Source organism: Hydra viridissima, unplaced genomic scaffold, assembly GCF_058129835.1.
Source record: "Hydra viridissima isolate aposymbiotic clone 2 unplaced genomic scaffold, HvirCarnegie_v1 scaffold_8, whole genome shotgun sequence".
Lineage (NCBI taxonomy): Eukaryota > Metazoa > Cnidaria > Hydrozoa > Anthoathecata > Hydridae > Hydra > Hydra viridissima.
Genome location: NW_028324307.1, coordinates 2,688,320 through 2,716,262, shown reverse-complemented (window position 1 = coordinate 2,716,262; position 27,943 = coordinate 2,688,320). Strand labels below are relative to the sequence as shown.

The 27,943-nt window shown below is 28.6% G+C and overlaps 2 protein-coding genes and 1 long non-coding RNA gene across 12 annotated transcripts; 2 read left to right on the top strand and 1 right to left on the bottom strand.

Moving 5' to 3' along the window:
• The first annotated feature begins 40 nt into the window (after positions 1–40).
• On the top strand, positions 41–2,246 carry LOC145187029 (FERM domain-containing protein 5-like). Its single transcript, XM_080063333.2, has 3 exons — positions 41–688; positions 923–1,008; positions 1,170–2,246. Exons 1-3 carry the CDS (start codon positions 283–285, stop codon positions 1,893–1,895), a joined length of 1,218 nt encoding a protein of 405 aa, XP_079919459.2. The 5' UTR covers positions 41–282; the 3' UTR covers positions 1,896–2,246.
• Positions 2,247–2,834: 588 nt separating this feature from the next.
• LOC145186602 (inhibitor of Bruton tyrosine kinase-like) lies at positions 2,835–27,885 on the bottom strand. Of its 10 annotated transcripts, none has more exons than XM_090096000.1 (22): positions 27,428–27,885; positions 26,923–27,094; positions 23,608–23,698; positions 21,724–22,685; positions 20,881–21,248; positions 18,910–19,015; positions 18,059–18,465; positions 17,825–17,881; positions 17,638–17,720; positions 16,726–16,848; positions 16,440–16,489; positions 16,086–16,137; positions 15,833–15,950; positions 15,660–15,735; positions 15,098–15,268; positions 12,967–13,196; positions 8,270–8,398; positions 7,025–7,078; positions 6,293–6,388; positions 6,124–6,154; positions 3,578–3,629; positions 2,835–3,052 (listed from the first exon to the last, which is right to left on the bottom strand). In XM_090096000.1, exons 1-21 carry the CDS (start codon positions 27,568–27,570, stop codon positions 3,597–3,599), a joined length of 3,552 nt encoding a protein of 1,183 aa, XP_089952126.1. In that variant the 5' UTR covers positions 27,571–27,885; the 3' UTR covers positions 2,835–3,052; positions 3,578–3,596. The 10 variants fall into 10 exon arrangements, 6 of the variants coding, with proteins under 6 accessions (XP_089952126.1, XP_089952125.1, XP_089952123.1 ...); XM_090095999.1 differs by lacking the exon at positions 3,578–3,629 and having other exon boundaries at positions 21,724–22,613; positions 22,644–22,685; positions 27,428–27,857; XM_090095997.1 differs by lacking the exon at positions 3,578–3,629.
• LOC149884511 (uncharacterized) lies at positions 16,917–20,803 on the top strand. The gene is made up of 2 exons (XR_016454996.1): positions 16,917–17,568; positions 18,828–20,803. It is a non-coding gene; the product is annotated as an uncharacterized LOC149884511 (long non-coding RNA).
• Positions 27,886–27,943: the final 58 nt, after the last annotated feature.

The window sequence follows — 27,943 nt, the reverse complement described above, 5'->3', positions numbered from 1 at the left end:
ACCCATCAAAATTACATTAATGCTATGGAAAAACGTATCTAAGAATAATCTAACTTTAAACCCAACTGAAAATTATTTAACATGCTTGTTGTTGCTAAAACAACAATGGTCATAAATCGATCATTCACGATAACTCAAATCAAATGAAACACTTTTCAACGTTGTCACGTATGCAGTTAGTTAAACGATAAATTATTCACACACATTGATACTATCGAAAACTTTGATTTACCAACATAAAAAAGTAAGTCCCACTGAGTTGAGTTTCTTTAGATTGTCGAAATGAGTTATAAATCGCTACAAATCGAACTGTTGGATGGGTCTGATCTTGCCAAATCAATCTTCAAAAATACTAAAACAATTAAAATCCTTGATAGCATATTCGAGATGCTGAACATAATTGAAAAAGACTACTTTGGTATTTATTTGTTTGATTTAAACACGGACAAAAAAATATGGTTAAAAAACAAAACCAGTGTTTGGGCGCAAATTGTAAAGATGATAGATCCACCTTATCAACTTTATTTTGGAGTGAGGTACTTCCCCAGCGACCTAATGTTAATAGAAGAAGATATCACTTTGTATATGATTTATTTACAGCTAAGGAGAGAGGTCAAAAATGGAAGGGTGATTAGTTCTGAAGAAGAAAGATCAAAAATGCTGGCCTACGTTCTGCAAGCAGAAGGAGGTGTTGTACATCTATTTTTATATTTTTTCTCTTTAAAAAAATCATTGCATTTATAAAAAGGTTTAAAATTTTAACTAAAAAGTTGTCTGTAGATATAGAAAATTTTGAACAACTAACTTTTTAAAATTACAAACATCAGTAAAAATTTTTATAAAATATACTTAACTAAGTTTCGATTGGTTAATTTCAAGAATATTTATTAAGTGTAAGACAAAAAAATTGATTTCCTTATAGGAGATTTTAATGGGGAAACGAAATACCTTAACTTCTTTACAAACGTCCTGGGAAACTCAACATATATGCAGCAGAACATTCTCAAGGTAAATTGTATTTGCACCTTCATAATAACTTTAAGCCATTTTTTCCTTTGCTATTATTATTGCCGAGTAGTATTTCGTTGTATTAACGGTTTATGAAAGACTTTATTAATTCTATTGCAGAACTCAATACCAAAAAGCAATACTTTGATGTATTTCTTTAGATATACAAAGGATTGAAAGGACTTAACGCACCAACTTCTGAAATAAAATTTATGGAGATGGCACTTCAAACTACATATTACAATCAGGAAATATATCCTGTTCGCTCTGATGCTCAACCAAATCTCCGTGAACTTTTATTTACTTTGGGTCCCTTAGGAATCGGTATCTATCAAAATGAAACCAAGTTAGACATTTTTAGTTGGTTGGAAATCTGGAATATAGGTTGGATTAATAAGACTCTATGGTTTCGAATTGTGAGGGATAACGAGAAAAGCAAACATAAATACCATTTTGAAGATTTGAAGACGTGTGAACACGTCTGGAAGACATTTAGAGATTATTTTAACTTTCACATCCAAGACAGGAAAGTTGATTCAAAACTACTTTTTGGTCGAACACCACCAAAAGTAAACCGCATTCATCTTCTTAATGAACAGAGTACACCATCCCAAAGAAATATGGCTGTCAGGCCTAAGATTTCGCGAGAAAATATTAGTGAGCTGGTTCAAGATCGTGCTCCAGCAAAAGGTAACCTGCTTCACAAAGAGCATTATGGCACAGGTTCAGAGAGTACTTCTATTTACAACTCCGACGACTCTTTAAAAGGAAATGGGGAACGAACAAAAGAAAAGTTAATAAAAGCATTCTCAGCCCCAGTAAAAACCTCCACAGAGCAGCTCAAAGTAAAGCGTGGGAACAATGAATCTTTAACATCAGCATTTTGAGAAACAAGATATGATGGATTTATTTAGTAGAATTTTCGATTTCTTTGGCTTAAGTCAACAGATAATGAATTATAACGGTATCTAAGGTCTTTTAGAGTTCATCTAACCATTTCTTTCACCGATATTTTTAATCCCCTCCCCTAACTCTTAGTTTTTTTGTGCGCACTAAAAGTGTACACCCGTTCTTTTTTTGTAACCTAATCCCGTATTATTCCATAAGACATAAATAGAGACCAAAACGCAAACAGAACACATCTGACGTCAAGTGACACATAGCTTTTAGTTTTTAACATAAATTTTTATGTAAAATATTTTTAATTAGTTTTTTAAACTTCATAAAATTTTAGTAAACAGAGGATTTTTTTTTGCTCAGCTCATCATTAGAAACCTGCCATTAAAAAGAAACAACAACAACAACAACAAAAAAAAAAACAAGCTGAGCAAACTTTTTTTGTCTAGTTACTATGGAAGCAAGTGATTAATAAGTAATATCTAAATGTTCGCGCTAAAACTTTTCTATGAATTCAAAAGAAACGTTTTATAGTTTTATTTATCACTTTCAATAAATTTATTCCACCTGCATCGGTCCAATTATGCAGCTATTACTTTTTATACAAGTTTTTACATTTCGCAACAGCAGGCCTGATGGAGTCGATTGAATTAACAGAGTTCAACAGCTCGTTCTTTCTAAAAACGCTGTTCAGAGAAACTTTGCATAAATCATGGAAAAGCTGCATAAATCACTTTTAAATAGTTTCTATTTTTATCAGATCAAACTTACTGACTTTTGTCGTGAAGCCAAATAGTAAAACCACGGTGTTTTGGTTTTATAAAAAAAAAGCTCTGAAACACGTTTGAAGCTTAAAAAACTTTAAAATATAAGTTTGAAACTGATTAAATTTAATGCAGATTTAAAAAAAGAAAATAATGAAAACAACCTTTTAACGAGAAATACTATGTAAAAATTTTTATCTTTAGAAAAAATAAAAGAGATTTTAAGGGCTTCAGAAAAAGTGAGCTAAGGTTTTTTTAAAAGAACTTTCTCGGTTCCAATACGGAGTAGAAAGAGCGCGATCGAGACGTTTTACTGTGATCTCCTCTCCAGGATGCATTTTCTCATAATAATTTAACAGTTCTTCCATCGCTCTTTCTTCGGTCTAAAGGAAATAGAGAGAAAATAATTCACAATTAATTTCGCTATTTTTGCACACATTTCACAATAACGCTAAAAAAAACAAAACAAAAAAAAACAAAAACAAACTCTTTTAACAAAATTATGCAATTAACGCTGTTTTCATAATCTTTTTTAAGGTCAGTCTCAAATAGTATTCAACATCAAAGCGATCACCAGGCTCAAAGTTTTGGCACTCAAATGAATTTTTTTTGTTGAAAAAAATCAAAGAATTAAGCAATTATTGAAATGTAATTATTGAAAGTGATCAACTTTTAAAAAGTAATATAGTTAAATTTTCTGTTGATTCTTGAAGTTGTCAGATATGAGTTGGGATGGGGGGAGGAGGGAGGGGGAGGGGGGGTTTCAACAAACGACTAACAAAGTTAAGTTAAAATATTTAAATGAAAACTAAAAAAAAAATTTTCAGTTAGTTTATCATAATGTTTAGATGTTACTCACCAAAAAAAAAGAAAAAAAAAAAGAAAAAAAAAAAAAAAAAAAAATTTACCATAAGTGTAACTCCTTGTTTATTTGTAATTTAAAATTCTCAACATCGCATTCTTAAAGTGTTAAAAAAAGTAACAGGTTGCTTTCGTAAAGTATAATAAAATATTTTCTTTTAATATTATCATTTATTATATTAAATATTTACTATAAAATTATTAAATGTATAACTATATACAATAAAAATTCTCTTTGAAATAAATATTACATGTTACTGTTGGGAGAACTATTTTACCATTTGATATTTCTATCTATCCAGTTTAAAAACTATTTTTTAAACTGGGGCGAACGGAAAAACTTTTAAAGCATTGGTTGTTTCCTCCTGCTAAAAACGTAACAGTTCTTAAATTTAAAATCAAACGCTGTTTATCCTGATCGCTTCACACAAAGCAGATTGTATGTCAAACATCTTCATTACTTTAAAATTTTTTTTTTTTAATTTGTTCTAAAGGTAAGCTTATTTAAGTCGTCCTTGGAGCACTAATGGTAACCATAAGTCAAAGAGGTCGACGTGCAGCAGACACGTCATCAAACAACTAAAAATTACAATTGAAGTCTAAAAAAATTCAAATAGCTGCCATTGATTGTTGAGTTCTAGGAAACAATTTATCTGTAGAACCTAACACAGTAGCAAAACTTATACGATCAATATCAACACTACCAGGGGGGTAAGACAAATTCTTTTAATCCACTTTAATGCTTATGAGATCAGTTTAATCGTCTTTTTTAAACAGTTTTTAAATCTTTTCAGACTTGAGGAAGATCGTTCACACGATGAAATCGTACTAGGTTACACACCAATAACCATTCCAGAATTGCAGAAGCTCTATATTTTTTTAAAATTCTGTATAAAAATCCAATGTTGTTGCGAAAGTTTTTAGTAGATTTTGCTGCCACAATTTTTTTTTCTTTCATCGTCGTTCGAGTAAAAACAAGGTAGGTTTGTATTGCAGTACAAATTTCAAAATCACTCTTTCGATATGAAATTGCTCAGATGCTGGATAGATTGCATCATTTTACCTGGGAACTCGGACAGCCTAATAGTAATAGGAAACAAGGGTTAATTGCCTGGGTAAATACACCCGGGTATTTGCAGGCTCTGATTGCTTTCTCGGTTTCCTTCCTGAACTAAAGATTAAATTTCTGAATATTGCGATACAATAGTCTAAAACTTATTTTGTTGATAGTAAAAACCAAAAAGTTTAAAGCTTTTGTCTATAAGCATTTTGTCCTCGATTTATTACGATCACGTAAGAATTTTGTAAGAATTTTAAATAAATAAAAAAAAATCTTCATTGAGGTTACCAGAGAAGAAATCGGAGTAGTAAGCAGAATATTAGAAAATCTGGATTTTCTAGAAAACAACAACTTGCGGTAAATACTAAATTTGATTTTAATACCGTCAACGGGTGACTTTTACCTTGTTCACTTGGCAACCGATTGATCAAAAAGACTACATCAGGCAATATTAAAAGAACTAAGGACAATAACAAAAGCAAAGTGAAAGAATTCATTTTTATCAGCGTAACAAGAGATGTCACAGAGGATTGGGTAAATTTATTAAAAATATAAAAGTATTGAAGCAGAGTTTAAACAGAACAGAGGCATTTTTAAGAGATAAGTGAACATCCAGAACATCGAGAATGCTAGCAGCTGCTTATGAATTAGGAACGAAACAATTGTAAAAAAAATCTTTTTGCGCCTTGTCCAGATTTTCACCCTTTTGTATGAATAAAACTCTGATGTAAATGTTTCATTTGTACCACAATTAAAAACTAACGGTTATTTTTGTCTGTTAACGATTGTGTTCCTTAAGTTCTGAATATGCGCAGCTTAAGTATTTCATTTTGCATTTGTTTAATAGCTCTGATCGCAAAAACGCTATTTTGTGTTATTCATGAATATAGATGGCAACCGAATTTTAAAATTCCTTTTTATACCCAAAGACATTATCAAGAGTAACTTATAAGAGAAAAATTACTCATATATTGAACTTCGATTGGATTCCGATATTAGAGATATGTGGATGAGTATTCCATTTAGCCTTAATATTTGCAATATTATGCACAAGCAATATCGCACTTCATCAATGATAGTTGACATCAGGTAAAATTAGTGTTGCACCAGGTATATCTTTTTCCATTTACTATGACCGCATGTTATACTCTCTGGCCTGATATTATATTGAAAAACCCGATAAAACCGCGAAAAACTTATTTCAAGCGCATTAGAAAAAAAGTTATCGAATATAGTTAAAGAAAAAGTGGGAACTTTAGCAGGAAAAAAATTATTATTCTGAACATGAGACAACATGGCAGCCGTAGTTGGATGCTAATTTATTCCGTTAACATTTGTATCCACCACACATTCAATCGTCAGTTACGTGCGTTATGTAAATATTAGTTTTTATTGCGTTTTATAAATACTATCAACAATAGCATGGTAAATGCAAAATATAATAACAAACACAAAAATGTTAAAAAAAAACAACAAAAACAACAAAAACAAAACATAAGTAAAACTAAAAGAACAACAAAAAACAACAATTACTTGTATCAAAGTGACGGGCTTCTGAAACATTCTAGACAAAATTATTTTATAAAATATTTTTAACCTTAAAAACAAACCAATCTTTTTTTTTTCCTTCTGTAGTGAACAACTAAGAGTAGAACAAAAAAAAAAAAAAAAAAAAAAAAAAAAGATTTGGAAGAAAACTCACTCAAAGGCCTGTTGCTTTTCCACTTCTTTGAGCAAACGAACCATGGGAACCTCTGTCGATGCATCTGAGTGTACCGAAATGTCACCCCAAGCATTTCTAAATTTAGAAGATAAATCGAATTGAAAACAGTTTTAAAACAAGGTAAAAAATTATCGTGTTTTTTTGTTCATTTTTTTTCCCTTCCTTCTACACAACATTCCTCTTCTGCCTCACACCCATCATTTTATTAACAATCAGTTGTTAAAAGACGAATAATTTAAAAACAACCCTTATGTTGTCGTCAGTAAACGAAATGTTGTCGATTTCAGGGCGCGACAAATCGTTTTTTTTTTTTGGACGTTGACGTTCGTATCTTAAATTTTTGACGAACGTCTAATTTAAGAGATACATGTCAAATTTATTCATGTCGATTTATTCTAAAAAATTGTGCAGGATTTCAACTTGCATGCTAATTAATTTTTCTCCATAAAAAATCTTTTACAAATAAAATAACGTTTCTTTTCAAACGATCATCGGATCTCAGTTTCCCATAAATAGTGTATATCTACTAATCAATATGCACATCGATCAATCCATTTTTGGAGACGATGCATGTAGAGAAAAACACGTATGTTGAATACAAAAATATCCAAACACAACACTGGGTAAGTTAAGTTCAAGAACTTTTACATATTTTAAAAGCCGTTATTTAAAAGGAAAAGAAGGCTTTTACAAACAAAAATATCAACAAACCTTTCAGAGGGTAGATTCTGAATACCCGAACTCCTTTTCGATTTCTCATCAAAACTACAACAATAAAACATCACACTGATAAAAATGTCATTTAACCTAAAAACGAAATCGTGACCAATGAACTTACAAACACATCAATAAAACGTACACTAAGGGTGTTCAAATTTAAAGATAGGCAAGAATATCCCAGCTAAAATAATGTTAAAATAACGTCGAAACCCTAAAATCTACCACATATCGACGTTGAAACGTCGGATCCCTGCTGGGATCGGGAGTGGTGAGGATGCATCAAAGTGAAATAATTTTTTTTGTGACATTTCTGAGAGACATCAAATGTACGTCTAATATATATTGGCATAGCCTGTATTGTAAGTCAAGCCCCCCCCCCCCCGCTCCCATTTATAAAAAAGTTATGAGCTTTATTTTAATCCTGCTTTTCGATTCGATTTATTTTAATCATGATTTTTGATTGGTTCTTTCTTTGTATGAAATAAATATCCAAAGAGAAAAGTTTTTTTTTTTTAAATTGTAATTTATTACTGATGGGTATCCAGAATAATATTATTAATTAAAAAAGAACAAAAGAATAAGATATTAATAATTTTTATTTAAATGTTTAAATTATTCACCCTTATTATCAATGCTTATTTATCATTATTTTGATCATGCTGTTCATTCTCTCGGAGAAAAAAGAAACTAAAATAACTCTCATTTTTTTCAAAAAGCAATACCTAAGGCTTCCTAAAATATAGGCTATGCCAATTTTTTATCTTTTCTTTGATGAAATGATCTTCAAAGAGAGTTTACACAAAATATGAGGTCTTTAGCCTTGACATATGACCTTGCAACATAATATTTTTCTTAATAATGATTTTAGACCGTTCTTCTATGATTGTGCCGCTTATCTTTAAAATAACTGGTTCGAAAGTAACAAAAGTAGGATCTTAGCTTTTTTCACACACGATCTAGATATAGTCAACAAATGTTTATATACATATTTGTTATATGCATGTTTGTATCTATTACAAGTCTCCAGATAATTCAAAACTTATGAAAAAGTTATATTGTTTTCATACCATTCAAAATTTCAATTAGATGCAGCAAGCAGAAAAAATGAATCTATTTGCTAAAAATTATCCATTATTCACCATCTTTTTAGCAACCATTACCGTGCCATATAAGATTGAAAATCTGAACACCCCTAACGCGCACATTTAAAAAACATTTAATCAAAGTAAAAAAAACCTTAAACGTTTGTTTATTTTGCTGGAGGGTAGTTTCTTAAAAGGCGATAGTAGTCTTTTATTCTCCGGAACACTTTCTTCATGTAACAGCTCACGAAACGAAACTGATTGATTTGTTAAATTTGTTGCCCTAAATGAATTTAAAAGATAAGAAACAAAATATATTTATTTTAACTTTTTCTCTTTTTATTTTTATGAAGGCTACTTTTGTTTATTAACTTGAATTTTGTCTGAAATTTTTACATTTCTCAGCAGTATTATCTAGTTTGAAGTCAGTTTTAGGCGGTATCTGGTGCATTATCAGAATCAACAAATGGGCTCCAAATACTGTGTCATAATTACTAAAATACAGTCTTCTATACAGTTCACTACATTTCATAATAAATTTATATCCAGCAAAACATAACTTTAAAATTATTTAAATTTTACTGTCACAAAGGTTTCAAAAGCATCTGGTAATAGAAAATCAGTTGGGCCTGCCGGTGCACAGTGGAAAATAAAGGTGTGTTTCGGACCAAAAATCGATAACTTTTTTGTTACTAAAAATAGAGATTTGAAATTTTGCACAAATGTAAAGTAGTATATGATGCTTTTTGTGAAATACTTTTTATAAGAATTTTTTGTAATACAATATTAAAAATAAATAAAAATCAAAAACTTCAAAATTGGCAGTTTGTTATTTACACTTTAACACAATACTTTACAAATGTATGAAAATACCTTAAAATTATTAAAAACGACGAAAAATACATAAAGTGCTTACCTACTAATTATAGAAATATTTAAAACAGTTTCTTAATAACAATTTTTAAATAGTTGCTTTTATGAAATAATGTATAGGTATATTAAGGTGGTACCAGGGTAAAGGTAACTTTTTAACAAGAAATTGAAAACTATTAATAGACTTTAGCTCTTTCTATTAATGAACAAAAAAAATATATAAAACAGTAAACAGTAGTAATATACAAAAAAAAAAAATTAGTGATGACGTCATTAATTATGCGCATAATTAGTGTTATGTTACCCCCAAAACTGCTTATTCTTTCATCTAATATAACTAACTCAAAAAGAGTTAAAACTGCTTGAAAATTTGAATATGAATTCTTTAATGTATTAAGAATGTTTTCTATGAAAAAGAATTTTTTAAAACATTTTTAATTTTACCAGGTTGACATTCGAACTTTAAAATATAAATAAAAGGGAAGTTTGGGATCAAAGCATGATAAAAATGAGTTTTAAATAAAAAAATAACAAAAATTTGCTTAATAAACAACATTCGTAATATGTTCATCTTTAAACCTGCAAAATTTCAGCCCATTATCTATTTTCTATGAAAACTTATTTTTTCTGAAAAATTGAGATTTAGCGAGAAAAAAAGCGTTTCTAAAGTCGTTGTTCAATATGCGTTTTTGCAAAACGCATATTGAAATAGGTAGATTTAAGAATTCAAAATATTATTTTGGTATTTTTCAAAATTTTATCAAAAATAGCCGTTTTTTACCCTGTTACCACCTTAAACGTAATATATCATAACTACATCAGTTCCTGAAATCAGTTCGTTGACTTTCAAAAGCAGCAGAGTATCTTCATCAAGTTCTTGCACATTTCACGCAAAGAATTTATTTGGCTCTTTACTTCATCTACAATGGCTTTAGTTTTCTTGGAAGTCTCTTTGCAAAATTCTATGCATATAGGTCGACAAAAACGAACATATGAAGGTGCCGGATTTTGCCAAACAACTGCGCCAGTTACTTTATCAATTAGTTTGATTGACGCCAAAGAACTAGTAAACGAATTTGCATCAGAAATAAGTTCAGATTCCTCTGGAAGTTTCTCTTGTATTGGCTTTGGCCAGAGGAACCATCACAGCCCCATTTACTATATGAAAGTAAATGCTTGAATTCAATACTGTACACGGAATCTATGCTCAAAATTCTAGCTACAGTGTGATCCAATAAATCTTGCAGTTCCAGAATTTTCGGATGTGTGTTCGTAATTTCTATTGCAGAAGATGGTGGATAGCAGGTCTGTTTAATTTCTTGAATTTTACAATATGGTGGGAATATGGAACAGTTTCGTTCATTTGTCACCTTCCTAATGTACAAATATTGTGCTTTTGTTAAATATAAATTAATAAACATGCTGAGTGCTTCTTCATTCGTTAGCATATTTTTCTGGCTTGCGTTTTCCATAAAACTCGATATTAATTTTTTTTTGTCTTTATCAGCAATCCTTAATGATTCCACAAGTTTTGCTTCTGCTTCTTCTCCTATTGAATGCAACGCCTGAAGATATGTATTAAAGATATGCTCGAATCCATATTCCATAAGTAACATGGAATTTTTTCTTTTTTTGCTGGATTCTGTCGAATCTCCATAAGACACGCACGGCCTTCCGCGTTTTTCAAAAGAAGTAGATGGCGTGGAGTCGGTAATTGCCTCTTCTGAGTTAGGTAAAGATACACAATATCTAACCAATCACTGCTCTTAGATAAAAAAGCTTCCTTTTTCCGTGACGCCAAAATCCATCGTTTATTAAAACACGGAATAATGTGCCTTTAAATATCACTAATGATAAACACAAGTTGTCCTCAGAAAGTTGATAATTTTCTTTTAAAATTGTTGAAGTGCCTCAACTGTCTTTCCTCCATCAATATAGGAAAGCAATAATTTACATTTCAAACACTCAAAAGTTGTCATTTTAACAAGTCACAAAAGTAACTTAAGTAATATTCAATAGTCAAACGAGCCGGTTTAATTTCCACTGTGAATTTGTTATACTGATATAAATGTTTCAACTCTTTATATATTGGCAGTGTACATTCACCACAAAATGAGTGCAAAAAATAAAAGAATGCCATGGTATTAATAAAAAATTGATAATAAGTTAAAAAACATATACCAAGCTATTGTTATAAATGAACAAAATTTGAAACCACGATAAAAAGCGGTTTTCTGTTTTTTTTACTTTTACCACTCTTTTCTCGATAATTTCGGAAACCACACGTTTCTGCAACTCATTCTTATACATGTTTTTAATAAACACCTAGGCTACAATACTACATTAAATGTAAAGCGTGGGGAAGCGTGGGTAACTACCAAAAGTCTCAGTGAACTTGAAGAATATTATTTTTTTTCTTATATTTTATTGTTCAAATAATTACTCCTAAACTGAACCATATAAGTAAAATGTAAAATTTTATTAAAATCTCCATAACATGAGCTTTTCAAAAATGTATAATACTTTATACTTATTCCTAGAAAGTTTTATAGAAAATTCACTTTTAAAGTGATGAAGCGAACAGGTTTGAAATGAACATCCGCAAAAGTAATAAACAATAGGGCTTCAAATCTTTTATTTTTGCATAAAATTATCTGAAATTCCTGCATTATAGTAATGATTGACTATTAAACTATTAAATAAAATTGAAATATAATGACAGTAGCAACATTAGTAAAAAACATTTATGATATGCTGTTGCTCTACAATTTTCCACTGTGCGGTGGTTCAACATCAATACCTTTGGTGAAATTATCCTTAACTTCATTAACATCATTTTCAGAATTAGGATCAAGGATTTGAACTGAAAATCATCATCAGCTTCTGCCATCTGGTGGTTTGGTTCACTGATACCAGATACAAAACAATTGACCACAGTGTCGTTTGACACAGCGTTCCAAGATCATTCATTGCTTTAAGGGTAGGAATATTTGGCAAGAATTTGTTTTTGTTGACAGCCTTTGATGCACAAGTGCACTATTTCTTGATGGTAATGAGCTTTAAAGCTTCATATTAAGTAATGCCCAAGAAATCAGGAAAAAAGTTTGAGATACCAAGAGTCAACTGTATGAGCTAGTATTTAATACTTGAGAATAGACTTTTTTATTTATATTTACAGGTCATTGGAGGATATTCATTATCTTAAAGAACTGTCTATCATATTGTAAGCTGTCATAATTACATAACATAATTAATTTTCGTTTTAGATAAAACAAAACAGAATAAATCATACATTAAATCACAAAATAAAATGGGTCATTCGGTAACCCATAGTGAAATCAAAATGATAATTATCTTAATGAAATATTGAAAACTGGATCATTTGTGTAGATCTAAAAATGGTCAACTTCCTTGTTAGTCAGCAGAGAGGTTTCATTAAATTTTCTTGCTACCGTGCATGTAGCACATTAAGTTAAAGGTTAAAACTACAAAAACAAAAAGATACAAAAAGAATGGGCAACCTCCATAAAACACTTGAAGTGGGCATTGTCAAAAGAGAGAAAAATATTTTTCTTCCATTCCATCTTATGAATGGATCTTATACTTGGCTTTATAAAAAAACTTAGTTAAAGCACTGACAATTAACAGTGATAGGTTTCATCATACAATTTCAGCCAGTTTAGCCATTTGAGAAAATCAAAACAGAGCTTTCAAATGGCTGCAAATTCATTCTCTGACACTAATAGATTTCAAAAATCTAAAATATGAAATTAAAAATAATTGGCAGCCTAAAAAGCAGATTTGAATTCAATATACCCAATCCAAGAATATCCAAGATTATAACATTTGCCAATGTAATAAAATAATTGTTTGTTCAGATCGCAGAATAACGTACAATATATTACAGAATAATGAACAACCAATACAATATATATAACTTAAGAAAATAAACAAAATTATCATATGCAAAGCATTTACCATGGACACATTGAATCTTTTTCTTTTACAACAACTGGCAAAACAGCTTCCTCGTTTTTAAGAGATCCTTTCTTTCTTTCGCGCTGAGATTTCTTCTTAAATGGAGAAAATTTGTGTTTAATTTCACTTGCTGCTTGAGATATATTGTCTAAATTGTTGATCTCAGGAGTCATTGAATTTAAAGTTTTGGTACTTGACACTGTTTTTTCAGGATTACAATTTGCTTCATTCTAATTGAAATTTATAGTAATTTACAAATTACTGAAACAAAATTAAACACTTAAACAATACACATAAAAAAAATTCACATGAAATTGGCAATAGAGTCAATAAGATAATCCTCAAAATATTTTTGTACTGGCTTTTTTGTTTTTATCTAGACATGTTTTTCACAAATTTTTAAAAATATTTAGTAAAGTCTGAGAAAGAAACCATTTTAGTATTTTCAATAAAATTCTAAAAACCTGGAAATTGTTTGTTTACTGTTTTCACAATAAAGATTCTAATTTCTTAAAACTTTGCAAAAAAAAAAGTATTTTTGTATTTTGTTCTGATTATTTATGCTTTACATTTACGCAAAAATCGATAACTGCAGTAGCAAATAAATTTCAGGTGTCAAAGCCTGTTATCATAATACCTAACAAAGCTCTATCACATACTGAAAATTTTGCTAAAGTATCTTTATTGTGCTTTCAAAAAGGTATAGTGTCAGCTGGAAGAGAGTCAATAATTGCAAGAATTCAGAAATACTTCATTGAGAACCATGGTTCTAAAGAAGAACATTTACCTTTTGCAATTTGTACTTTTTTTGCAAGATGTAAACAAATTCTTCTTAAGATTGAAAAAAGGGAGAGAACAAATAATGATCTAGCTACCACTTTCAATTTTTCCAATTTGATTCTTACAAATTTCAAACCCTTGGTATTGTTACATCATTTGTGAAATTGCTCATTTCAATACAATTGGAGCAAGCTGAGGATCAGTTTAAGGCCTGTCTTTTCCCATTAGGTAGACCTCTAATAACATCACAAGATTTTTACTGCCTTGTTGCTTAGTTGAAATGCGTAACACATTCATATCCCTGCACTGCTCTAATATGCAAGGGAAAATCTTCAGAAAGTTATTGGTGGAAATCCACTTGCAGAATTTATTGCTTCTGATGTAATCAAAACAAAGTTTGCGGCATTTAATGGAGGATCAACCATTATTTTAGCAACAAGAGTGACTCTAATGCCACAAAAAATGTCAATTCTAAAAAATTAGAACACCTTATTGTACAGATTCAAATCTGTTTTAGGCTGTTCTTTGAAACAGACTCACAAAGTAACCACTTTTTTTCCAAACTTGAATAGGTCACAAATCATCTAAATCAAATTTAACTAAGAAAAACCAAAAGGAACAAACATAAATTTTCTTATTCAAAATGTCAAAATGTTTTCACGCCTTTTATGACTCACATGTATGAAGAAACTAAAAATCTTGGCAATTGTTGAACTTTTAAAAAAAATTTATGAGAAACTGATGCACATTTTAGAGTAAATCTGTCTTTAAACTGTTACTTTCACATTAGCAGTGGACATGAAACTTACAAATATTTTTCTTGGATTAGATTTAGCTGCATTGACATATCCCTATCCTTGGTATGAAACCTCTAAGAACAATTTTACAAACCAAGCCGTTTAAGGGATATTAAGGACACTTGGGATGATTAGATCCAATGCCATTAATTTTCAGAAAGCTCTCAGTGTTTATTTTATAAAACTAAAACTCCTGGCAGAAAGTTACAAAAGGTAAGTAAACCTCCCTCTGCTAGATCTTCCTGATGAAACAAAAATTCTTGATATTTTTCCAATAATTCAGTTGTACTTGGTTCTTGGAATTACCAACTTTCTTGGACTTTGTGAAAATCATGTCCACATAAAAACCTAAGAGCCAGTACAAATAACTTTTGAGAAACATTTTTTAAAACTTCATTGGTAATTCCACACCTTCGTGAATGACCATCAAGTTAGAATCAAATTTATTAAAATCAAGTGTAAGGAACACAGTTAAAACAAGAATACTAGCAAATTAAGTGACATTTAAGACTAGTTGCAATAAAAATAAGTGAATTTTACAGTGTAAATAATACCTTGAGATCTTCTTCAGTATTGTTAAAACTTTTCATACCATGCAGGTTATTATTTATTAAGAAAGTTTTATTTAATTTTGGCATCAAACTAATTTGCAATTCTTCATCATTAGCATCAATTAGACGATGGAGCTGGCTTGGTTTTATTATGCGTTCTTCCATCCCATTCACCTATTACAAGAAAAAAAAAAAAAAAAAAAAAAAAAAACAACAAAAAAAACTGTTTCAGGGAGTTTGTCAAAGACTTAACCAATTTGTCATTCTCATTTATGAGTAGAATGCTTTAGGATCTCAATTACTTGGTCAAACTATTGACTGATATCACATAACTGTAACTGATATCACATAACTGTAACTGATATCACATAACTGTAACTGATATCACATAACTGTAACTGATATCACATAACTGTAACTTAGCATAGTGCTATTCACAAAAAAAATAAAACATTTTTAGTTTTATATTTAAGACTGAGACTAACTATTATTAGTCTGCCATAGTTACATAAAATTATAGTTATGTAACTATGACAACTCTTACAATAAAAACTTACGCTTTTACTTTGTAACTACATACCAGTCTCTTATATATGATTGACAGTTCTTTGAGATAATCAAATTCAATATCCTCCAACAACCTAAAAATATAATTAAAAAAAGGCTAATTTAAAATATTAGGTATTAGGTTAACTTCATACCTTAAACAAAAAAAAAGTATAAAGAATTATCAAGTACCTGGCTTCAAGATAGTATGGTAAGTTTAATGAAATGAACTCAGCTGAAAATTCTTTTAAGCTGTTAGAACTAAATGTACAAGCGAACTGAAATATATCTGGTGCATTCTTCAATGTAACTAAAGTGTAAAAAGTAAACCCAAAAATTTAGCTAACAGAACTTAAAAAAACCTTTTCTTAACTTTTCTTTAAGCTTTTTTAGTTTTTATCTATTGATGAATAGTAAGAAATAACTTTTAAATTTAAGAAACTACCTTTCTTTGCTAAATCTAACTCACAAATTTGTTTTAAGCGGTAAAGTAGAAGCTAAATATATAGCAAAAAACACACAAATACATACATACATACATATATATATATATATATATATATATATATATATATATATATATATATATATATATATATAAAAGAAGCATAAATATGTAACAGAAAACACACAAATATGTAAAAGAAAAAAATTTGAAATCACTCTCATTCATTATAATCATTCTAGCAATAATCAAATAGAAAAGATTGTTATATAAAACAAATAACCATATAGTGTTTGAACACAAACAGAATTTTTTAAAATTATTATTCATGTATATAGACAAAATATTTCTTACATGATCTGCACATGCCATAACTTCTCCAACAAAATTGATATCATCTGGTGCTAAAAAAAAGTTTATTTTTTTAATATTTTGATAAGTAAATCAAATTTTTGAGCCAAAACTGTTAACAAGTCAGAAGTTGTAGTAAAGAGCAAGTTCTCTTGCTTATTGTATCTGATTTGTCTATATATTAAAAGATAAAATTCCATTTTAAACAAACAAAACAAAAAAAAAATTTTAATGTAATCTGAAAAAATGAAATAAGGTAAAAACAAAACAAAAAACACAAAACAGTTACCAGATACCCAAGGTTCATCAGTATAAAGAAAGTTTAGGATTGGTGAAAGTATACTTGAAGGTATATTCATGTTAATATATGATGACTCAAGCCATTCATTGCTCAGCATGTTTTGAAAATAATCTTCAAAAGAATTATAAAATACAAAAACAACAGAATTCCATCAGGAAATCATTTTCAGGACACACTTCTTTTCTTCTTTTTGAATTTTAACAAACACACAAGCCATCTTTGCTGTAGTTCATATTTGGAGAAAATTTAAATAAACCTAGTAAATATTGTTATCTAGTTCAGTTAAATTTTAATTTCTAAAAAATCTTATTTTGGTTTTTATTTTTTTAGCATATTCATTGACTTTTATTTACTATCTTGGTTCATAAAATATTGATTCATCAATTTTTAGAAAACATTGGAACTTATAGAGGTTTTACATGTATTTCTGTAACATATATGAAGGAGAAAAACTACTTTTTATTTCAGTTGCAAAACATTTTAAACTTGTCAATAAGTAAAATCATGCTTTATTCTACTTTAATCCAAAATCATTCAATCTAATTAAATACTCTAAAGATTCATATCATTGTAAAGAGTTTTAAAATGGATTTTGATCCAGGATGGCTAAACAAGTCTTTTAAAAAAACACCACTTTTTTGTACAGCTTTTTATAATTTCAATAAAAAAAAAGATGACTTGAATGTTTCAGTGAATCATTTCAGTTGTTACTTTTATTTCATATGAAAACATAACACAAAATGTCAAGTTAGGTAGATATTCTATTATAGAAAATATAAATTAAATCATATTGCAATTTTGAATTTTTTTGATTGCATAAAAAAATTCAAGGTATTCATCACTTTCTGCTACTGAAACAAATGCATTTAAACTCAAAATAAATTTAAAAAATGACTCTACCTGATCTCACAACAAGAACACATTTGTGACACTTAAATGACCCCCCATCACAGCAGTTTATAGTAACATCAGAAAGATTTTTTCTAAATATAAGGAAAAAAAAAATATCTTGTTAAACAATTTCTTTAAAAAAAAACCTACAAAAATATACTAAAAGAACTTTTAAGTATAAAACTTTGTCACTCACAACTTCTGCCAGTTTGCCAAGTTTCTGTGACTGTAGTACCTTTTCTCATTTGATTGCCTTAAATCAAGACGTTCAAAACTGATTACTGCCACTTTCAACTCAACTAACAAAATTATTAAAGAATTTTAGGTTTTTTCTTTGTTAGATCAGACATTTTTTATTGCTCTCATTTATCAGGAGAACAAACAACAATATTAAGGACAAACCATCGGTGGATATAAAAAAAAGTTTTACCTTTTGTTGTTATTTATTTTTTCATCATTTTCTAAAGATTGGCTCAGCTTCTTTTTGCCTCTTTTCTGCTTCTTTTGTATTTTTTTGCGAACATTCTCTTCTGTTTCAAATGGTTCTAGCTCAGCTGTTAACATGCTTATCATTTCATCATGAATGATAAAAGTGTCATCCTTTAAATCATCATTTGGGTGCTCATTGACAATACACATCTGGAATACCTGTGACTCAGAAGGAGTCTTTTCTACACTGTTACCTCTATACAATTGTGTTATCCAACATTTAGCAGCTGAATAAGAAACATGTGAAAAATCCATACAAGGTTTATTGTTTAATGTTATTGTCTTATCAAGCGGGATACCAGCACATTGAAGTATAAAACTATGACAAGGTATTACACATGAGTCAGTCTAAACAATTCAAGATAATATTATTTATTATTCAAGATAATATATTTATAAGACTATTTATACGACTTTTTTAACAGTTTTTAGTTTGAAATAAATCTTATCCACAAAAGTTCTAAAAAAAAACACTAACTGTTAACCCATATTTGTGATAAGGAATGAGAAGGGAAGGAAGCAAGTACTTTTTTTTTTTTTTTTTACAACTTTTAAGGTTATTTCCACAATTAATGTGCACAATCAAATACTCTAATAGTCTGATACAAGTGTTTCACATTTCTAGTTAATATTATGTCAAGTAGTTTCATATACTCATCTTGCAAAAACCTTGCCACAACATTTGCCCAGGTAAAAGAATTTAATTCAAGTTATTTTCAAATCAAAGTTAATGCAGATTTTGCAGTCATGATTTTAAGTATGTTTAAAAAGTTATGATAAAAAAAACAAAACCTTTATCAGCATATCATGCAGCTCATCCATTATAGAAGCTTGTGAAATGATTTTTTCTAAATCATCATTTAACATAGAATCACTGACAGAAGGGAAGCTAGTCAACCTAATGCAAAATATCAATAAACTATTTAAAAAACCACATTAAAAACAACATCAAAAAATACTCTTTCAAAAGAGAAAAACAACTTTTAACTTACAATTACAAACAAAATAAGTTTTGAAAGACATAAATATTATTTTTTGTAGATGTCTTCAAACCTCAAATTCTTTAAACCACTATTTTTTGTTTATTACTAAAAAATTTTTTTTTTGTGTTTTGTATTTTCTATTAAACTTCAGTTTTATTTTTAACAAAAACTGTTGTGAGCCAGAGATAAAAAATACTGAAAACAAAAGTATAGACTAATTTTTTTAATCTTAAAACCTAAGAATAAATTTTTTTAGACAACCAAGAAAATGCCTTGTTAAAATCCTTTGCATCAACTCAACTGGTCCAGAGTGGTCCTCAACTGGACCAAACTGGTCCAGAGAAGTGATAATCATGAAGTACTTTTTTCTGGAAACTTGCACTTGTATTTCTCCATTTTAAGTTTTCTATGAAATTTTTAAAATTTAATTTAACATCAAAATATACATAACCAAACTTTTAAAACCAATATTGCATATTACAAATTCTGATTCAAATGTATTTGATGAAAATTAGAAAGAAAAGATTAAATAAATTGATAATGGAAATTTTAACACAAAAAAAGGTCCAGCAAAAAAAATCTATCAAATAATATCGAATAAAATTCAATCTTAAAACTGTTCAGAAATATTTATTACTAAAACTCTTAGCAGAAGTGATAAATTTTTTTAGTGGAAGTGATATATCAAATTTAATTGGTTAAATCTTGTTTAAATGCCATTATTCTATTTGCATTGGAGGAAAATGAATGATCTCTTTATCTAATATCTAAGGCATGGTATCTCTTAATCTTTTAGTTAGCCCATTGTCTGACATTTAAGGCATTTTAAAGTCATTTTTCTATGGGGTATTGTTTTACTTTTAGCATTTTTATGCCCTTAGATGCAATTAAGAAGAGGTCAATAATACAGAACTTTAATACAGAATTAAAAGATTAACATTTTAAAATTTAAAACCCTACTAAATTGCTAATATTAATTTGACTTACAATATGTTCTAGCCACACAAAAAAGATCATTTGTGAATGCAAATTGGAGTTTTTTTGAAAACCTTTTTTTTAAGGTTTACCTTTTGCAAAATCATAAGCAAAATTTAAGATCTAGGGCATAAGAATTTTTGTGAACACCAAATTTTGTAACATTTTAGTTATGCTAGATTTAAATGAAATTTTGGACAAGAATATTTCTAAACTTCTTTTATAATTTATAAGCAACATTACTTACTATGAAATGAAAACCAGTTTAATGTATTTTGCTACTATGTACTAAGACATTAATGTAATATGTAAATTAGAAATATGACAGCTTCCCACTAAGTACCATTTTTTGCTTTGCAAATTAAAAAATTTTTTGATTGATTTGAATGATTTAATTAGAGTAAACTTTTGTAATATGCTGGTACATTTATATAAATACTTTTAAACAATAAAATAAGGGTATTTGGAGTTAAAATCTCAAACTTAGAGTTAGATGTATCTTCCACAAAGATTTTATTCTCATTTACTATATTTAAAATTAATGTGCATAAACAAAGTTTTTCACACCAAACTTGAACTTCATCACCACACATTATCAACCATTTAAAAGTTTAGCATGGTCATACCATTTATTCTTCTAAATTTGTTTACCCTTAGTATATTTTGGTTCACTGTGCCCAAAAGTACTGGTCTCAATATTTTTATTGAGATTTTTATATTGCTCTTATGTTTTCAAAATTTATATAAGATACTGTATTTTTAACTTGAACAAAAATCTTTTTAAAAATATTTAACCATAACATACCCTATTCTTGGATCATTTTGAATTACAGCAAAAGATTTACTTTTTGAATCACAAATGCATTTTATTGTTTGAAACAACAACGGAACTCTTTCCATATGAACATAAACAAGTTGTCTCTTTTGCTCTTTGTATTTATCAACAATACCACTTAAAGAAGAAAGGGTTGCAGTTTTTGCTGTGTTAACAGGTGTTAGAAAAGAATCTTTATTTAGGTCATTCTTAAAATGGCCTTGATAAACCTTACCATAATTGGTTACAAGCAAGAGATGATGGCCAAGAGCTATGTCAACTATTTTCGTATTAATTAGTTTTTCGCCTGACCAATAGCACTTGCGAAATGATGGAAACTGAGAACACCAATACTCTAACTGACAAGTAAAGAAGAAAAAAAAAAAACCAATCATATACAAATACAAAAGCTTTTAAATGTAATTTTTTTTTGCCATTACCAAACAAATATAAAGTAATCAAAAGAGCTACAGAAACTAAATAATTTTTAACATAATTCTTTCAATAATTACAGTGTTTTAACCGTTTTTATTGTATTAACAAATATGATAAATATTATTGTTATAGAAGTAGTAGTAGAAGTAATAACAATAATAATAATAATAATAACAATAACAATAATAATAATAATAATAATAACAACAATAATAATAATAATAATAATAATAATAATAATAATAATAATAATAATAATAATAATAATAATAATAATAATAATAATAATAGTAATAATAATAATAATGATAGTAATAATAAATAGTAATAAATAAGAAAAAGATACAAAAATACAATCCTAAACAAAAAGTTAATTATAAACATGCTTTTATTTCATACCACTCCAGAACCATATAGAACACAAATCTGTAGTGGGTTTTCAATTTTTGAAGATTCCCCATCCAACACTCCACCAATCATTTGAAGAGATTGTACATCAGTCATTTTAACTGAAATTTTTCTACAAATGTAATTCTGCATTAAATATAAATCTCCATTCATCATTAGGCACAAGGATGCACTATCACTTGCCAATACTTGTGAAATCTCTGTATCTTTGTTATACAAATAACTGACAAGTTTAGGAGCGCATTGGTATTTCTCTTCTTTGGAGTGGCCCAATTGACCCACATTCATACCAAATGTATATAACTCATGACTTGTATATACAATGGTATGAAAACAAGCAGCTGCTATCCCAATGATTGATTTGTTTCGGAATGACTTACAACTTATTTGCTTTGGATATAATAAATTGTTTGGTTGTGGTGTATGACCTAACTGGCAGTACTGATTTGATCCAAATGTATAAACCTGTCTCATTTCATCAAGAACAACAGTATGGTAGTCAGCAGCTTTTATACATATACATCGCACATTCTTTAAATCTTCTACAAGTTTAGGGTGAATAATGGTTTCTTCTGAGTTATGACCTAATCTGCCATTCAACCCATGACCACATGTAAAAACCTGACCAGATTTGCTTAAAAACACTGCATGAAACTTTGTAATATTAACATCAATAATGTCTACCAAAATTGGAACTTGCTCTGGATGGATTCTATTTCTAGAATCTGTGTGACCTAGATTAAAGTTTGTGTTATTCCCCCATGTAAATACATTTAACTGTGTCTCAAATGAACATTGAAAACCTTTATCAGGTTGAGCCTTCTCTATAAAGTTTGTAGGAAACAATCCATTCTGTTGATTCCTATTTGGATTTACATCAGTGATTTCTAATAGCTTTCCTTCTTTTCCAGATTTAGAAGGTAGCACTGCTACTGCCAGCTGTGTAATCTTTTCTACAAAAGAAAAAAAATATATACAATGCCTTTCAAAAGTCTCTGTTCATTTAAAACTTTGATATTACTTTTATTTACATTAATTGATGCTAAATTTTAGTCATGAGACAATTTGATTAAAATGTGCTAATATATATTAGAAACTAGTAATTCAAAGTATTTAATTTTTATTTTCATTTTTGAAATGTAAAAATACTTGAATCTTATCTCAAATTATGCAAACAAAATTCAACTATTACTTTTCCCATAAAACACTTTCAATTTAATTTTTATAAATCATTCACTAGTAATTTATCAATTTAAATTTAGTTTAGTAAATATTTTTACAGATAAATAAAAATGAATGCTACTTTTTAATTATAAACTTAAAAAGGAAAAGTTTGGTTATTTTCAAATTTCAAAGTTAAGAAATATTAAAAATTGACAAAAAAAAAAAAAAAAAAATCAAATTTATCGCAAGAAACATATTCTTCAATTATGATGTAGCCTGCTGCAATCTCTGAACCTAAAGCAAAATGAGATTCTTTGGGAAAAGCTGGATCCTGAGAAAAAAAAGTGCATTACATTTTGCAACAGACCGTAGAATATTTTTCTCTAAAAAAATGCTAAAGCCTACATCAACAATAAGAACATCAAAAATTTATGTTTTAATTATGGTTTGAAAACTTACTTTTTGTTATAACTTTAAAAAAGTTTATTCTTTTTTAACAAATTGGGATAAAATTTTGTTTATTATTTTAATATTTATTATAAAATTTGGTATATTTCATTTTTTTTTTTTTTTTTGCATTTTTCAAAAATCTTTTTATGGGGATATAGAAAGTCCTGCTACAAATCCTCATATAAAAGGCCAGCTTTTAAATAATTTAAAATAGCAAACAACAAAAAAGATTAGATAAAGTTATAAACCCCCTCTTTCAACCTTTTTTCTTATTATATCTAGGCGAATCTAACATAACCAAATCAAGTGGACTATTTCCTTGAACATCATGGGAATTCCAATTGCCCAGTATCTAAAAATTATAAGATATTTATTGTAAAAAAATTTATCTAAGAACACAACCCTAACCATTGCAAAAATATAATTCTTATCAATGGATTACTTGGTATGTTTATTTTGCCAACTTCCATTGTCAGGGTCTTTTCATTGCTGATTTGTCGAATTTAAAAAAATTTGACTGTATGTCATATAAGATGAGTTTATATTTTAAATATGTTGACTTTAATACATTACATAAAACAGTATTGCAGACTATATGGTTGATTATATTTGGTAAATAAAATTTCATGAACTATACTTAAGAGCAGTACTATTGCTTTTTGATGTAGATATTACTGTGTTAAATTCCTGGTGCTGTTACACTTTTTTCCCACCAAGAAAGTTATAACTTACACCAGATGCAGACTTGTCAATAAATTGACTGTATGTGGTATCATTAAGCATTATCAATTTACAGATAGTCTACAAGCCTATACATCACCAGATCATCCACAAATAACATTACTTGCAGATGATGAGTGTATAAAACTGCTAAATAAACAAAATAGAAGATAAAAAGCACCCAAAATCACTACAAAAATTGCTGTGTTGCAGTCAGTATAAATATACAGACTGATCACAGAAAATATTTATCCTATGAATTTATGTTCAAATGGTATTTTAGCTCATTTTCATTAAAATTATGAAGGTCTGATGCCTTTAAAAACATATTTAAAACTATTTTATCAAAAACTGATGTACTTTAAGTTGAACCTAAATCTCTTTTTGTTGGATCAGTTTTCAGGCTAAAAAAAGATAGCTAATCACTTGCTATTGTAATTTGCAACTATCTGTATAACAAACTCATAAATTTTAAACTGATTATGCTTTCAGATGTTGTCTAAGCATGGTTTACACATTAAAAAAACAAAAAAAACAAACAAAAAAAAAAACTAAGTTTATAAATAATACTTATTGATTTGTAATATTTTGCCTTATTAATTTTACTAAAAATAAAACAAAATAGTTGATCAGAAGAGACTTCAACAAAACTTGCTTCCTATCATAAAAACACAAACATTCTTAACAAAGTGAGTGCATTAACTTATTTAATTCTATTGTCTGTGATCACCACAGCCCAGTCCGATTAAATATGCATGTCAACCACCATTGGCTTGTAAATGTTTAAAAGATAGAAAATGATAATGCCATGCAGTACTAGCTACTGATTCTGCTGTTTTTTTATCATGATTTGTATCAACAAAACCGGTTTGGTTACTAACTTACTATACCTTATTTGAAAAAACCAGTGTGGCATTTAGTATCTAGCTACAAGTTACTGAGCATTAAAATTTAAGAAATATTCTTTTAAGCAACACATGTACTGCAAATAAATTTCTATCATCTTAGAAAGTTTTTATTAATATCTACCAAAAATTCTTGGATATGGAGTTGTTGGAGCCAAATGTGAAGAAAGAGGTGAAGTTGGAGTCTGAACTTTTGCCAGCTCCACAGCACTGGTGAAAACTATTACTGCATTGGACTAACAGGGAAACACAACTTCAATGGACACACGCCCATAGAAAATGGACATCTTATTTGGGTTGAAGGTTATCAGTATTCTGAACCTCATACTAGCCACCATTCCTTAGGTCATTTAATGCAAAAGTTTGCAAAATTACGCTTGAGGCTAGTGGTTTGATATGTGATTTCAGCCCATTTTTTAGTAAAATTCAAAATTTTGATAACTTTTGAAACATTTGAAGCTAAAATTTTCAGAAACCAGCCTTATGGGATAACGAATGGAGGATCAATCTTCTAACTTTATTTAAGAATAAGTAATAACTGCTGCTAAACAAGGTCAGTTATCTTAACCTAATCATCATAACCTAATTTATGGATTTAAACTTTATATTTAGAATCATCACATGTACTGAGTAGTTATTTATTGAAAATCTCATATTTTAAACTGTTTCAAACTATTTCTCTTGAAATATTGGTCATGCAAACTAAAAATATTGCCTAACTTCCAGGTTCTAGGTCTGTTCTTTAAAAAATAATTAAGTTTATTCAAAATTCTTTTTTTTATAGATTAATCAGGATCAGTTTTGTTTTATTTGAAGTGCTTTCTAAAACCATTCTAAAACATCTCAGTATTTTGTGTATTTTTTCCACTGATTGACAGCTTATCATGTTGAAGTTTTAACATGGATCTAATACTGCTCAGAAAATTTTCTCATCAGAAATCAAAACATTTATTACTTTACTGTGCGACTGTTTAATGAAAAAAAAAAAGGATCCTTAAAACAATTTTTTTTGTTTGTTTTGTAAGTTGCGTAAAAAGCAATAAGTGTTTACTTGTTTTCTTGTACATCTTTATGTGCTGGAAAACTTGCACCCTGTTCTAAGTATTTAATCTGTTTCTGTCTGAAAACTACATAGGATCAAAACATTGAACTTCTATTTGAAGTGAACTTACTACATTTAGCTATAAACACCATGCTAAAAATCATTCTGTAACTGTCACGTTTAAGCAAAAGCAAAAAAAAAGCAATGAAGTTATTGTAAACCAGGATAGCTATTATTAGATTAATGGTTTATAAAACAACTGAATCAAAGACAGAAAGAAAAAATTTAAATACTGCCTTTGCAACTTTGGGCTACCAACTAAATTTCCTAGCATTTCAAATCTAAAGTATCAGCTAAAAACTAACTGCAAGTTTGTAAGTCTTAACAAATAAGAATAAATTTATGATGGAGCAATTATTCCTTTCCTATCCATTCTTATTTTCCATAATGATTATGATGCTTCACTTACAAGAAAGAAAAGATGGCTTTGTCTAACAGAAAAAAAAAAAGATTATTGTTAACATAAACACCTTTTTGTATAGAAAAAGATGCTCAGTATTTTTAAAATGCATCTGAATCATTGGGACTTCTTGCTATTTTTGAATTCTCTACCCTCAAAAACGGTTTTCTTCAAGCTTTCATAAATTTTAATTTAACACCTTAAAATGCATTGTCTTTTTCTTAATATGGGTTCCAGCAGAGACAACAATTATTGAGAAAATGCCAAAATTTGTAACGTGCATCACTTTTTAACAAAGAGAAGTTGGACCCTCAAATTGTTTACTTTTAATCTTTGTAATTTACAGCAATTGAAAAATTTTAGATAACATAAATTGATGTAGATTCAAAAGAAACAAAGCTGCAACTTTGTAAAAATGTAAGGATATTTAGAACTTTATATTCTTATACCTTATACAACATGACAGCACAGTCAATATTTCCATAGTAAAGAGCACGGTGAAGAGCAGTATAGCCAGACTCTTTATCTTTTATTTGTAACACATTGATAGATTTTAGCTCAGAGCAAAGCCATTCAAGAATATTGGTTCTACCCAAGGAAGCAACAATATGAAATATTGATCTATTACAAAATTTTAACAGTCCAAGAATAAAGTTGTAATAAAAAAATATTTTTAACTTTTATCTCATATTAACAAAAGATTTATTTACAATTCCATAAATCAAACTAAAACAATATGTATAAAAATGTTATTTAGTAGAAAGGTGCTTAAGACTAAAAAGTTTAAACTGTTACACAAATGCAGCATGTACATATGGATAAAATATAGTAAGTTTTTTAAAAAAATGATTAGCTCATAACTAAGGACATAGGCAAAAATAATAGGATAACCAGATAAATACAGGGGTACATAAAAAAAGGATATATTTTCAGAAAGTTTAGGCTAAAAATTACCTTCCATTTGAATCAAGTACCCGTAATGGATTTGCACATTTTAGTTTTATTATTTCCTTCAATGTTTCCAGATCTTCTGATGAGAAAGAAGATACTAAATAATCTCCATGTTTTTTTAAACAACAATGCTGAGTACAGTCCATTGTTCAAGTTAAGTTAAATCCATTTTCACCCTTGATCAATCCGCCAGCAATTATGTCAATACTATTTTATCACAAAAATGTTTCAGTTTATTTTATTGTCATTTTTTATTTCTTCTTGTAAATGTATTGGTAATGGCAGTTTTTTTTGAAGTAGACAATAACGCTAGTAGGTGATCAATAATTGATAATAGGAGTTAATAAATAACTGTGATCAATTATTGATAATAGCCATTAAATACCAAAAACTTAATACTACTACTGCTACTGCTACTACTACTACTTCTACTAAGAATATGGCTAAATGATAGCACTGCTAGCAACAAAAAAATAGTAAGAGTAATAATGATACTAGTAACTAAATAATAATAGTATT

Excerpts from the sequence above, each read along its gene's own strand:
- LOC145186602 (XM_090095997.1), bottom strand. The coding sequence starts at position 27,570 with ATGGACTGTACTCAGCATTGTTGTTTAAAAAAACATGGAGATTATTTA. Across the intron at positions 16,849-17,637 it reads TGTTCTTGTTGTGAGATCAG|ATTATTTTCAAAACATGCTG; the intron begins GTAGAGTCATTT and ends ATTCTTTTGAAG. Across the intron at positions 16,138-16,439 it reads TTATGGCATGTGCAGATCAT|CTTCTACTTTACCGCTTAAA; the intron begins GTAAGAAATATT and ends CTATATATTTAG.
- LOC145187029 (XM_080063333.2), top strand. The coding sequence starts at position 283 with ATGAGTTATAAATCGCTACAAATCGAACTGTTGGATGGGTCTGATCTT. Across the intron at positions 689-922 it reads CGTTCTGCAAGCAGAAGGAG|GAGATTTTAATGGGGAAACG; the intron begins GTGTTGTACATC and ends ATTTCCTTATAG. Across the intron at positions 1,009-1,169 it reads TGCAGCAGAACATTCTCAAG|ATATACAAAGGATTGAAAGG; the intron begins GTAAATTGTATT and ends GTATTTCTTTAG.